At 39.9% G+C, this 15,188-nt stretch overlaps 1 protein-coding gene across 1 annotated transcript in view; it reads right to left on the minus strand.

The window, feature by feature from the left end:
• Positions 1-15,188, minus strand: part of cntln (centlein, centrosomal protein) — a 95,319-nt gene that overhangs the window by 12,464 nt on the left and 67,667 nt on the right. The window contains exons 23-26 of the mRNA XM_034688446.1: positions 14,012-14,138; positions 13,638-13,775; positions 12,611-12,796; positions 4,515-4,712 (exon numbers count right to left, since the gene is read on the minus strand). Of these exons, the coding sequence (XP_034544337.1) occupies positions 4,515-4,712; positions 12,611-12,796; positions 13,638-13,775; positions 14,012-14,138 (649 nt within the window). The remainder of the gene's footprint in view (positions 1-4,514; positions 4,713-12,610; positions 12,797-13,637; positions 13,776-14,011; positions 14,139-15,188) is intronic.

The raw sequence follows: 15,188 nt of genomic DNA on the forward strand, positions 1-15,188 counted from the left end.
ATAGCAGTCTTACCTAATTTCAGTCTAATAATGACTTCTACTTAAAGTAACTAAGAAGTAGGTGGGGCGGTGGGAGTGGGTTGTGTGCTTTTATTAGCGAGAGAAAAAGGGGAGAGTGAAAGGGGGGTTTTCTTGTGACTACTGCCTTCAAGCCTCCAACAGGGTGAACATCGTTGTGTGGAAAAGTGTGCGTGTGTTTGTGTGGACGTAAGAGTGCTTATACACCCTTGGTGGATATATAACAAAGCACTGACCCTCCATCAAACATCAGGTGCAAAACAAACTGGCCTGGCAATTATAGTCTTATTACATCTGGATCATTAACTCCACAACAAGTTGTCCGGGGAGCCTTGAGCTGCTCAGCCCTCTCTGCTTCTCTGTTGCACACTATGGAACGGACAGAGGCAAAAACAACATGCAGTATGATACATGTGTGAGTCCTTTTGTTTAAGCACAATAACATGCTGGCTTTGCATTTAGGCACATATCACGTTGGTTTTAAATGTGTGTCTGTATGTAAAGAAACAGCTGAAAGTTTCTTTAAATGCTTTGAAAACCAATTAACAAACTGACAATTCAAAAAACATATTTTTCTGATTTACAAATCCCCTATGTCCATAAAACAGCTAAATGAACAGTGGTCCCACTTTGTAACTACAATGCCAGCTGCACAAACAGCCTGGTCACAACTAAGTTTCTGTTCAGTAAAACTCATCAAATCAAACCTCACAGTTATATGTCTGGGGAAAATCAGCAAATCAAGACTATTGCTTTAGAAAGAAGAATATATGTGGGCTTTAGAAAACTTTGGTGTAATTAATTGAAGGTTATCTTTTCCCAGTATATAAACCAAAACCAGGAGTCATTCATTTAAAGTTTTCGATACACCTGAAATTCAGAAAAGGCATTGATTTCAAACCCAAATGCAGTGTCTTACAATGTTTAAAAAAACTTCTGCAAGATTGTTGACAAGAGAAATTTAGCAAACTTTAGAAAAGTAGCTTTGTTGGCAACAGAGAATTCTGATTTGAAAGTAAAACTGAGAAGTAAAAGCATTCCCATTGAGCCCCGAACTCTCATTCAGCACACTGGAATCGCATAACCAAGTGAATAAATGAATACGCTTGCTATGTATCAGACTTTTGAAAACTGCTGGGACATGCTCATAACCTTGTGTCACATTCTCAAGTCCACACAAAAAAAAGGAAACAGGCAATCCAGCAAAGTCTTTCGAAAGCTTGAACTTCATGAAATTCCTACTTAGTTACACAAGTTTCAATCGTTTCAACCATGTGTCAAAATCATCCTCTGTTCAGATTGTAAAGACGTATATTGTTTATAGCTTAAAGCTAATTGTGCCTTTTGTTGCTAGTTCCAGCTAGTTTTAATATGGTTCACTTAAGTAGAGTTTCCTTCAACACCAAGCTGACAAACATCTACTTAGGCACACACTACAAGGGTTGTCCTGAAATGATCAAACTCTGAGTTGTTTAACCCTCCTGTTATGGCATATCCTGCATAAAATAGACTTTTAGAGTCAGTTTGACCCACAACATAACAGGAGGGTTAAACTGAAATATACATTTCTACTTGCCGACTTGTCCACAGGTAAGAAAGAAACAATGAAAACAGTCAAAATTAGCCAAATTACTTATCATGGCTATTCACAGGATCACAGAGGCTGCAGATAAACATTGTCAAATTGGTTTGCTGAGTGTGGCTAACATCAGCTAGCACTGCTCTGTTTGACTTAGCCAGACTAATTAATCAATTAGAATTAATAAAAAAATCTCAACATTTAAAAAGTGACAGAGGAGCTCTCAATGTGAGCCCCTGTATTTTAAAATGATGTTTTCTATCAATAATACAAAACTGATAGATTTCTCTTTTGAAAGATTCAGCCTTTAGGACAACAGGTGTGACCTGAATTGTGGCTGTTTTTAACATTTCACTGGCTGAAAAGTTGGCCTATGGTAAAGTGCATTGCAAAACTAGCTGTTACCTGGTAACGATTTTACTGAGTATAGCAAACACTTGAGATTCAAATAAGACAGTTTAAAAAACATGTAAATTCAGGGGTGTGGTGGAATCCTCCCCCAGAAGAACAATGGGTTATTGTAATGTGCAAATACATTTTTTTGGAGCATTTTAGGATATAATCATGGAAAAAGAGACCTTGTTTTGATACCAATGAGTGCAGAGACATTGGGAAACTTACTCACTGAAGCAGCTTTACAGTAGTTATACGACAGTCTACAAACTCACTTTTTTAAATTAAGCACTGCACTGAAAATTACTAAAGGAGCACAAAAAGGAATAAGAAGCTATCATTAAGAATGGCTCACTTCATGATATTACTAAAATGATTTAATTGTAATATCTGATGCCTTATTGTATCAATACCTTTACTGTGGCAGCTGATAAAGCTGAGTTATAAGATAAGATAAGATAAGATAAGATAAGGTACTCCTTTATTCACCCCGCAACTGGGAAATTCATGGAGTTACAGCAGCAAACAAGAAGGTGTACAGTACAAGAATTCCAACAAGAATATATATAGAAAAAAAAGTGTCCATCAGAGACGACAGCTTGGCCATAATTCTCCTGTCAGCCACCATTTTTTAAATGTGTTTATGTGTTTGTATACTGCTGGGAAGCCTGTTAACCCCCCTAGCATACAATAATCATACACTGACACAATATTCTATTTGGTAAATCCTAATTTGTGTCATTAATCTGAATCTGAGAAGTAACCAAACAATAGAAGTATCTTAAATTAGTGGAGTAAATATTAAAATACACAGCTCCTCTGTAAATGGTGATGTCATAGCCACAGTCGCACATGTGTATAACGTTACCCAGTCAAATAGCCATGTGTGATTAGGAGAATAATAACAACAATGGCATAATGACTACTTAGCTGTGTTTGCGCTGCTGACTTCACTCAGATTATTAAAGCTACCACATACAGAGGTTTAAAGTATTCAAGCATGAACTCGCTATAGTCTTCTTGTTTGTTTTTACTCACCACTCAGCAGCTATATGCTCAGGCTCTTCTGTTCTCCGGTGGTGTTTCATTACAAAGTTATAACTCGAACTACTGGCGTACATACGCCAGCGTTTTCAGTCATTTATGCATTATCATGTGAACACAGATTTTTGTTTAAACTCAAAGGAAATACATTTAAATGAAGCAGTTTTCTTGTAATAAGCCCCAGTTACTAAAAAGACACCCAGCCCTAAAATTAAGTAGCCTCAGGATCTCTTTAACTTGTTCAAAACAACATTCAGTTACAAGTAATCGCACTTATCACAATTTATACTGTTAACCTCATTCTGTGGTACTACATGTGCAATCCTCTAGTGTGTGTATTCTCAACAGCTGTTTGATTTATCCATGTTCAATTAACAAATTAGGAAAAACACACCCGCTGCATTACAGCACCAAGCAGGCTGCCATTAACTGCCATTAAAGCGACAGAGACAAAAAAAAAAAAAGTGGCAAGGGGAGTAGAGTAATTTTCCCCACAGAGGTTTCAGCTCTGATGAGGGGGACTTTTTGTCAAGTGAGAAACTGTTCCCTGTCATCTCCTGGGTGGAGCCCGGCTACAAAGGGCTAAAATTGGTTTCAAGTGTGAGTAAGTGCCTGGTGAGCCCTCTCTCCTCCTGTGATGGATGGGAGGAAGTCCCCAGAGATGGGAGCTTGATTGTAACATGGGGTTGCTAATTGATGACAAGGCTGGGTGATCTATGGGAGAGAAAGGGCCCACCAAGTTGGAAAAGAGTGTGAAACTCAAGAACAAGAGACAGTGGGAAGATTTTTTTTTCCAATGGTTGCTTTCGGCAGAAAGAAAAGTTGTACTTACTCAACTTGTGCCAGATTTAATCTTGTAACAACCTGACAGGTGCTGCAGGTGTTGACAGGTTTTTGATCTAGTTGAGTGCAAAAACACCAGCTTTAAACATGAAGCCACATCCTCCTCTATTTCAGTGCAGCCTCCAAACTTAAAAGTAACGTGGCTTTGTGTGTGGTTCACCTTAATTTGGTGTTCAAGTTTGTTTACTTGCCCAAATCTACCCACCCATCAATAAGGAAGGCTCAGTCAGGAGCAGCGTTTTCTAGCGAGGCAGAATATTGTTAGACACTGGTGAAATGAACTAAGAAAAGAAGGCTTCTGTTTCCTCTTATTTTCTCTATTTACACCAATTCCAATCTACAGTATGTCTTCCCTCAGGACGGGCCAAAGTTACCGTAGCTCCTTGCCATTCATTTAGCCTCAATTGACAAAAGAAGATACCCAAGGCTTAAAGTTGATATTGATGATATAATGTTTTTCTCAGTCTTCTGGTGCAATCACTGAGCACAACCCCCTGAAAACTTTTAGGCTGTTTTGCAATTTTACAGTACAGAAAATCAATCATAGGTATGCTGAGCGCTCTAGGCATAATTTAGACTTGATATAGATCCTCAAGTTAGCCTTTTTATGAAATGACCCATTGTCCCTTGGCTTTACCTGGTCAGTGTCCATCATGTCGGCGAGATCATTCTCTGACATATTGAGGATGGAGGCAGCGATGGACTTGGCTTTGATCATGGACTTGGCTGAGAGGCCGCCCTTTGCTGCCACAGCATTGGCCTGCCTCGACCTCCTCCTCTTCATCAACTGCTGCTTGACCTCTTGAACGTCTAAAAGTATTTCACTGGCCAGGGCCTGAAGGAGGAGGAGAAGAAGAAATAAAAAAAAGAGGATGATGAAATGGATACAGAAAAACAAGAGGGATAGCTCTGCCTGGCAGATGAATAAATGAAATTGATCAAGCATGCGCCAGAGAGGCCTAGTACATTATGGAGGAATATTGAGTTTGACACACTCAGATTCTCTTCGGTTTCGCCTCAAGCTCCCTTGTAGGAATGTGGACCTGAGGGTTTGTTGCCCTGTCGATTGAAAGCTGAGGGAACACAGCTTTGATACCAAACGCACCCCAAGTTTTGCTAAAATCTCCACAGACAGAGAATCATGCATCAGAGAGAGAAAGACAGGGAGCTGCTGAAAATACAGCCATTCATTTATTTATTTGCTTTCTGAATGTCTCAGTACAACAGGGCAGCATAACACTGTTAATAATTAAGCTTTGAGGAGCTGTTTTAAATGGTGCCCGAGTGAATGGCAAGCGAGACGAGGCAGGCCTGGGATGGCACAGTTGTCGAGCACTAAATGGGAGTTTGCTCTAAATACAGAGAGACAATTAAATGTTAAAACTGCCACTGTACACGGGAAAGTCAATAAAGTAAACTCCCCTTTGCTTCATTTTGAGCTTATTGATCGAGGCAATAATCTTCTGTATCATTCCCTTGTAAGCCTGCTGAAAAGCTGACCTTGGAATAGATGTTCAGATGAGGGAAAGCTGGAGACAGGAGAACTCATAGTACACACAAACAAAAACAACAACAAAAAAATCAAAGTACAAGATGCTATTGGATGGTATGCACTATAAGCAAACAAGCGAGGAGTACACGCATAAACAAAACGTAAGTACAAACATATGAAAACACTCAAGTGCATTACGGTAACAAGGGTAATCACATATGAACAATAGCAGCAAACATCATGGCTCCTCTCTCTTAATTTCACACAGGTGGGCCAGGTGCAGTTTACAGAGCCAGAGGTGGTTCTCACAGGAGAGTGCTGAGAGGATGGTTAGAGGCTTTCAGCTGAAGTATGAGGAGCGTTGTCCATTTGCAGCACTAAACAGCTTAATGAATAAATAAAACACAAGAAGAGCTAAGGCATTCAAAAATCTGAAGATGATGTTTATGAAAACAAGAATGATCACTTTGACATACGAGTAGAGAAAATGTTAAGAAAAAAGTGAAAGCTCCCGCAATTTTTGGTTTGCGCTGATTCTGGCACCCTATTTTGGACACTGGTTACACAGCTCTTAATTTCTTTACTGATTTTGTCCTAAACTGGAGTAAGTTATATTTCTCATGAAAATCTACCTAATCTACGTCAGCAGTTGAGGGCAAAAAAATAAAGATTAAATCTAGTCAATTATGGTCTAATTTGTAGCTCACAAAGAGGTTACAGTATTAATTTCTGTTATTTTCAAATCTAGTCAAAAACTCTTTACAGGAGCTTTAATCTAATTTAACTTTGAAAGTGAAGACCTCAAGTCTGACGTTAGGAAATTACACCATACAACAAGGGAACTGTGAATTGCCTATGATGACTCAAGGTCATCAAAATCAAGTCAGCAAGCCCAGATATGTTTGACTTGCTACAACCACATCGATTCCAAATAATTTAAAGTAGTCCATCTATGGCCCATTCCTGTGCATCTATGTATTTTCAAATAAGCTGAATCGCCCCAATGAAAGAGGATGAGACAAACTTGTCCCTTTCCTGATAAAGGAAGGCCACTTTATTCCTTTTAGGGGATCTATTAGCTGTGTTTACCATTAAGGAATACACAGCTCACTAATGAACAGTCGAAGATCCTATTCTTTCATTTACAGCCTAATAGATATTCACTGTCACTAGTCAAGGGTTACATTCAATTGACCTAAACCCTGCATGTGGAATAATCCAGGAAGAAATTAAGGGGTGAATTTATCGCTAATTCTCAGCCCTGGGAGAGACAAAGGGTGGGAGGGGGATATGCAAGTGTTCACACAAGCTTTTTAAAATACATACATGGAGGGTATGTGAGTGTGTGCATGTGAATGTGTCTTTGTGTGCTTGTTAGGAGTTCTTAGCCCGGCTAGTACCACAATCACTATTGCCAGAGGGGCAATTTAGACAGGACGAGGATTAGGGCATGGAGATGGGGATCAAATGAGCACAAAAAGATATCCTCTTTAATAACTAGCTACCTCTGAACCTCTTCACACACATGAAGACACAAAGGGCAAAAATATAAAGAGCCGAGCTGGAGGGAAAAAAGGCCTTGATTTTGTTCGATTAGGTGGGCGCTGATGTACAAAAAATCTTGTTGTTATTGTTTATATTTTCTACAACTTAAGATGTTCTTTCATACAAACAAAACAGCTATACGTATAGGTGTATAATGTATTGCTATCACAGGTAATTGTGATCTTAACACTGGCCCGATGAAAGGTATATTTTAGAATGTATTGATCCAGTACAACAATTTGTCCAATAAAAACAAACAACAAAAGTTAGTTTGAATAATTTTTTTACAAGCCTATACAATCTGACACAGTAGGTGGCAGTACGCGAGCCGCAATTACATCCAGAGAGGAAGAAGAAGTGCAGCCACCTGTCACCCCGGCATATGTTTTCTGAATGTTTCAGGGTACAAAAAGAGGAGGAAAGAAAAGTTTTTACAAATCTTTCAAGTCACCTTAAAAGTCCTCACTTCTAAGGAAATGTAGCAAAGGAATACAAAGCAACAGTACGCACAGCTAGCATTAACATTAATAAAATGGCAAGGGCTGTAGTGCTGATTTGAGAACTGCAGAAAGTTTACCAGAGACAAAAATGTTAATGATAAAATCATTGAATTTACAGCACTCGATGATCCACCTTTTCACAGGTAGGGGACAAAAGATTTTGCCAAATAATGCTGTACTTGTATGACATAAACTCTACACACGTTCACAGTCTGATGAATAACAAGTCAGTGACACAAGATTTACCATGGAAACGTGGACTTTTGACGCTAGTGTAGTAAGTTTTCTTAGTTTTGGCGGGCGAGTGGCTTGGTAAATACTTGGAAACATGGAAAGGCTACTGCATGCATAGCAGTGCTCCGGTTTGAAGTAAAAATAAATAAATAAATAAGTCAGGACTGTTCATTGATTTTGCGTATTAGGAAGAATGATTTTAGTCAGAATTGGAGGTATATTAACACATGTGCTTAGTTGCTCACTAAATCGTAGCCTCTTACTCCTACGTGTGTACAAACTACACATTTTAAAATAAAGAAATGTAAAAAAAAAGGAAAGAAATAGTCGTATAGGCGGGGCGTAAAATGAACACCAGCCAAGCGCCAATGGCAGGTAAAAAAATTAGTTGTGCGTGTAAAAAAAAACAGACACCTACCAGTGGCCGATGGAAAATTTTGTATTGCATGTGAGGTTTTGTTTTCATACTTTCGCCCATGCCGACTGTCAGGCTATTTTGACCCCGCGGCCGCGGAGTTCTATTCATTCCCTTTGCTTAAAGAAGCACGGCGGGAAGAGCATTTAGAGGAGGATGTGGCAACACATTCCCGGCGTGAAGCCACCACATACAAAATGATAAACAAAGAGGCAGGAGACGATCAAGAAGAGGAACAGACAGCTTTTTTATTTGGCCGGTGAAACATATTTTTGGCCGGTAAATTTTTGGAGGTCACTAGCCAATGGCAGATGAGGTAAAAAATGTATTTTATGCCCTGAGTATAGGCCAACGGGAGCTAGGGAGTTAGTCATGACATCTGCTCAAAAATGTTTTAATTTTGCACCTGTACCTACAACACTGTTATAGGGAACCTCATATGCAGGCATTACTGCCATTTAAAATGGTAAGAAAATGTCTCCTGTATTCCTTTTGGAAAGATAAGAACATTAACAAAAATCTCACAGAATCATGTACTTGGATGACTAGCCAAAATATACTTTACAAAGGGACTACCTTTAGTGTGTCTGCATGTTGTGAAGTAGTCACTACATGCAGGGCCACTGTTTAGCAGTTCAACTGCAGTTCTTTCAGCCCGGGGCGTGAGCAGGGGGCCAAAAGGGTTTGCTGGCACACGATAAAGAAAAATCTCCACACACACAGCGGATGCAGGCCCAAAGAACAAAAAAAAAAAAAAAAAAAAAAGGCTCATAAAGACACACACAGACACATCCATACACACACACATGCACAGCCCTCCGGTCCTGATCAATACATGACAAGAGTAAATCTCCTCCGGACGTCAGGCAGTCCAATCAAAGGGCTTGGTGTTCTTATAGGGAATCACAGGAGCCAGGGGGAGACAAACAATGATGTGAATCCTCAACAACAACACAATGGCCCCACCAGCCTAGGGTTATGGGAATCGAGGAGAGAAGATATATACGAGTGTGAGCTGTATTCCTATGCATGTCCATAGATGTGTGTTTTCACATGTAATGCAGATTCTATTTTTAGTTAACATGTAGATTGCATACATGCAAGACTACTCGACAACATAAATACATATAAATGAAGACCTCTGTGCCAAATGTTAAGTTTTAAGAAAAGAATCAGAGGCTGGGCAAGGAAGCAGAAGATTAATATACCCTACCCATAGCCATTTCCCTCAAGTGGGCTGTCCAAGGACAATAATAATCTGTGAATAATTCTGATAATTCTGGGTCGTGAGGAAAAAAGCATCAGCAAATTGCCCCTTAATACTGTCTGAATTGTGCCACTTGATTTATGCGTGTCTGTAAATACACTGCCACCACAATCTATCTCTGCCAAGCCCTTTTATGCTCCTTTGATAGGCAGGTGTCAGCTGAGCACAGCTGATGGACAGTCTTTATCAGTCTCTGCCAGACACACACGTAGGCTGACACAGACACACAAACACACCTCAAGGTGATGGATTAGGCTTAAACAAAGACAACAGTGCCAACTCTATTGGGCTGATAGAATGTGTAGTATGGTTGCTGAATTCTTTCCATACATAAGAAGAAGGTCTAATTACTTAGTGTCATAAACGCAAATTTTGAAGTTTCCATCCTTCCACCTTGATGAGTGAGGAGTTAGCCGGTTGCTGTTGCCATAGGGTAAGCAAGGCAGAGCCGACAACCCTTTCCTTAGTTACAATGCCAGCCGCTCCTGGGGAATCTGGAGGTTTGCCGAGGCCAGGTGGGAAGTGTAACTCCTTCAGTAAGCTCTGGGTCTGGTTTTTCTCCCAGTTGGACATTCCCAGAGAATGTCCACAGGGAGGCATCAAGCTGACATCCTGATGAGATGCCTGAAGCCTCTCAGCTGGTTCCTTTCAATGGTAAGGAGCAGTGGTTTTACTCTGGGCTCCTTCTGGATCTCCTCCTGATAATCAAAAGAGCAACTCTTTTGATCACAGCCTTTACCTCCTGGGGCTGAGATGTCCATTGACAGGTAAATTAACAGCCTTGCACTGAAGTCCCTTCAACAGCATCACCGACTGGTTTGATAACTGCAGCACTGGCGACATCATACCAGTTCTCTGCCTGGGATGGTTTCAGATCATGAGGTAAAGAAAATCACCCACAGATTGCAGACTTCATTGTTCAATCTGATGTCAAAGCGTCCTTGAGAAACATACTATACCACAATTTCTACAGTTGGTTCAGCTAGTACCTTACATGGCTAATTAAAGGGAAATTTGTAGTAACATCCATTAACTTCCACTCATCAAGTACCCTTGCAGACCTTTACTTGGAGCATCATCTCACTCCAAAGTATAAGGGGGCATTCCAGTGAACCTCAGACATATAGGCTCCTACTCTCATTCTAACTAGGGATGCACGATATTGGATTTTTTTTGCTGATATCAGATATGCCAATGTTTTACAACTCATTTAGCCGATTACCGGTACTGATATTTTTTCCCACCCACCTAATTGCAGATATCATCAATTCTCTTCTGTATTGGAATTAGCATACAGTATTATGGTGATACTCTTATCACATTAGTTATGTAAAATTCATTTCTTGTGCAATATAAGAAAAATGCTTAATACATAAAACTGCATATATATTTATGACAACTGCTTTCAGCTACATGTACCTTACAGACTGCTGCTTAAATTCAAATTTAACTTAAAACATGAGCCCAACATGTGTGCAGCAGCCCATTATTTTATCAGTTAATCATATCGGCAGATTTTTAAGCCAATATCGGTAATGTGCCAATAATATCGTGCATCCCTAATTCTAACTATTATACTCTAATCTGAAAACTGTGCTGTGGCTCAACTGACACTGCTGTTATATAACACATCTAGATTTGATTGCCACCATCCTCTATTTAACATGACAGGGACACTATCCAGAACCTCTGGCACAGCAACGTGCCACCATGGATCTTTCTGACATATATTTCAAAGTCCTGCCACCCGTTCCACTCTTGTACTACAATTCGCCAGAGCATGACAGGACATCCCCTGATTCCTCACACATGCAACATGCATTTGATTGTCAAACCTGGCTTGGAAAAAAAAGCCGAAAGGTTTCATCTCTCCACCTCAACTTGGAGTTAGTAGTATATCTACACATATGTGATCAAAGTCGGTTTTCTTTCCCAGTCAACCTGCAGCTTGTTTTTTTGGTCTCTGCAATGGCTGCACAATATTGGATTCGTAATGGTATCTGATATGCAGATATTTTCAATTCATTTTGGCCAATTCTGATATATTCCCACCTTGAGAAGTAACAACAGCTAGGGATAGTGTAGTGAGGCCTCAAGTAAATCCTCTTGCGGAAGTCTGCATCTTCCACCATACTGAATGTCTGGTTACTGAGAGAAATAAATGAAATGGTTTTCTTGTTAAGCTCCTTTATCTTTGGGTGGTTGCTGCTATATTTCTTAGGTTTGTTGCTGCCAAGTCTCCACTGGTGCCAATGCATTTTCATTCTTACTTTTTAGAAACTCTTGGTGTTATCCCGAGAAAAGTTCTTGAGATACAGTTATATTGGTAATGTTCAAGGAGTGTTGTTTTCAGTCATCCAGGTAAGTGTAATTTACAGCTTGATCAGAAAATGCAACTGGACTTGGAAGAATTTCTTTCTCCTCTGAAAGACTTTTTCAGCTCTGCCAGAACTTCCTCAAATAACTTCTTCTCTATGACTCATACTCACATGACATCAAAGTTGGAGCCCACAGACGATCGACTAACAATGATACAGCCTGTAGGAGTGACGGGCAGCTTTTCAGATTCTAGTGTCACCAGTGGTTAGTGAAAAAGGACTTTGAGCCAAGACTTGCTTTTCTGTGCACTACATTTGTTTGCAGTCTGACCAACAACATGAGAAGCTGAATAGAGTTGCTATTGTGAGACAATAGCTTAGAGTGGACTGTCAGCAGCTATTACACGTAGTTATCTGTTTAGACTAGTTAGAGGTAAATTGTCATTATATAACTGCCAATGGGCTCAGACATTTCTTAACTGCAGATTAAGTCCACTATAAAGAGACAGTTTTCTTGCATTCAGCTAATCCAGCTTGAAATGCTAGTGTATGGTACTGCACCTACTACAAGCAGAAACCCGGTAAACCCATCAATGTCGAAAGAAAATGGCAAGACTTTAGTCCGTTCATCAGGGTTTTTTAAGTATTTCCATACCCCCCAAGGCAACTTAAAGCAAGACAATGGAATAGGTGCTGTGTAGAGTAGCCCTGCTACACATAATTAAGTTGTTCATTTAAAGGGGTCAGCATGCCAGCAACCCCTCCTTCAGCTTTTGCCCAATTAATAAGGAACCAGAACCCTAAACCTAACCCTTCAGGTGGTCCACCCACACATTTTCTATACACAGAGGTTAAAAACTTGCAGGTCCACCTCACCTCACTGGTTTTAAATGAGTTAGATTATTTGACTGGAAGAACTCTGGACACATGGCCTTTGATCCCTTGCCCCTTTGGCACAATACCTTGATAAAAGAGTGAAGCTGCTCCAAATGGGAGTAGGCCTGGCCAAGCTGTCTCTGAAGCCTGTCCAAGGAATGGGAGCTCTGCTGGGTCAACCCCTCCATTTGCTCGGTAGCTGTCTGTTCCAGTGCAGCCAGAGCCTGCTCACTGGCTCCCACACGAGCCTGCAAGGCATGTATTCGCTGCTCCTATAAAGAAGAACAGCAGTCTGAACTGGTCAGCTGTGAGCAATTGTTCCAGAAAGATGTAAGTATGCATGGATCCGTGAGGCATTTGTGGCAAAATGTGGTCAAATTTTAATTGTTCAGGATCCTAGTGGTGATGTCTAATCTCAAAGCAAACGAATGGGCTGCAAGCACCAATATTCACCATGGCAGTTTCACTTTTCTATGCCACTGGAATCTTCCTGAGTAGATTTAAACATTTTATCACATAATGTAACCTTAACACATACAATAAAAGTACTTAGTATTCGTTTTATTTGATTCTTGTTTTTATCATTTCCAAAAGTCTTTTTTCATCTTCTGTACTTAGAAGTTTTGAAAAATCAGTCACTGAAAGTAAAGGGAGTAAATGTGTTTGTTTTAACTGTATAAGATTACTACCAAATTACAGTTAGGTTGCATAGTTATAAGTGAAAGTGACTACCTACTAAATTGCAATCTGATAAATTAGCAATGTACCATGGCAATGCATAGGAGATACTGAACAGGTCAGTAACCTAAAAAAACTTCCAGTCTACTTGTCAACACATAATAGCTTTGAGAGCTAAACACACTGTTTATAAGGAAAATAATGTTTGCCAAATTGGTTCTCCAAATTTATGGCACATTTGCACAAGTGTTGTCAAATGTAGTTTTTTGTGTTTTGTCTATTTGTATGTGTTGCCTTAATCTGCAGTCAATGAGTTCTTGAAGCCAATAGTATCAAAGTGCTGTTGCAAAGGACATTATATAAATAACTAATTCATAAAAGAACTAAAATGTTTCATGACACACAGACACAATTGGCACTGCGGCTTTCTCCTACCTTTTTTTCCAGGTTTTCCTTGAGTTTTGAGACGGAGGCCTCATACTGGCCTTTCTCTGTGGTTGCAACACTAAGTCTCCTCTTTAGAGATTCAATAAGGGCTTTCCTATTGGTGGCCTCTTCGGATAAAGTTTTCACCTGTGGAGATATAAAACAGAGCTAATAAATAAGGAAGATAAGAAATAAAGCAGAAAAAAGTAGGATGGGGAAATTGCATTTTTGTTGTGAGAAGACGTACTAAAGTCAATTATTTGTTTAAATTTCCTTCTAATTGAATAAAGTTAACTCACTGCATTTAAGAGACCAAGTTTATTCTTTCTCCTTTTCATTGAGCTTAATAAATGAAATGAGAATGGCATCCGCTGTTATGTTACCTTCTTCTCCAACTCCTCCACCTGCCCTCTGTAACTTTTCTCCATCTCCTGCAGGAACTTTAGTCTTGTCTTCAAGTCCTCCAGCAGCTGCTTCTTCATGCTCACGTCTCTCTCTGCATGGCTCGCTCTGAAACCATGTGCCAAGGCGTACACTTAAAGCATAACTTGACAAGTATGCATTCAGCATTCATTGACATGCACACATCTACTTAAAGGCACACACTTGCATACAGCATATTCACAGAAAACAAATATAGACATACAGCGAGGCAGACACATACACACACTTGCACACACAAAGCTGGCAGGCACTGTGTCCCCATGCAGTGCATCAGGCATGACAGCTCATTATGACAACTAAATACACTGGCATGCTGTTTGGGTAAGTGGAGGGGGGTGAAATAAGGATGCATATATAATTCTATCTGGCATATATTAGAACAAGGGCTCTGGCGGGGAATGCTGCACTAAGTGTGACTGGGGAGTCCTCTTTGACTAACGGCATTTCGAATCAGCAGTGACACTACTTGAGAGACTGTAATCAATATTTAAATCTTGATTATTTTCCATGCAGCATTACACCCGTCACATATAAAAACACATCAGCAGGGGGACTCGGCTTGTGAATGACTGATAATGAATGAAACATACTCTGAAAAATGTTGTTTGTTTGCATGATGTACTGTGCTGATAATACTCCCCTAAAGAGAGGCGAGGTCTCTGTATGGTAAGAAATTCATGTCTTAACTGTTGCAAACATGCACCTTGTGTCACTTCCTATTTTGATTACCTGCTGTATTGACATGTTTAATATTCCAGCATCTGCACATTACAGAGAGGCCTTGATTCAAATGGGCTCAGTATGTTAGTATGTTTTATTCTGTTTTCATAAAAGGCAAATATGAGTTGTTCATGGTTGTCTATACCTTGGGGAGTTAGAACAAATAGAATAAAGATCATACAGATGGAGTTAATTAAAACGGTTTTTGGCTTTTTTTATTTCAAAGATGTAGTGGATCTCTTAGCTCCCTAACGCATCATTGACTGTGTGTTTTAAATAAACAGATGACGCAACGCCAGAGCAAATGCTTTCGTGTAAGTAAATGTCCCTGTCTCCCTAGGTGGAAGGATGCCTGAGGGCAGACTGGCTAAATAAATGTGAGCTTGTCCTATTGGA

Source organism: Notolabrus celidotus, chromosome 7 (genome assembly GCF_009762535.1).
Source record: "Notolabrus celidotus isolate fNotCel1 chromosome 7, fNotCel1.pri, whole genome shotgun sequence".
NCBI classification, from domain to species: domain Eukaryota; kingdom Metazoa; phylum Chordata; class Actinopteri; order Labriformes; family Labridae; genus Notolabrus; species Notolabrus celidotus.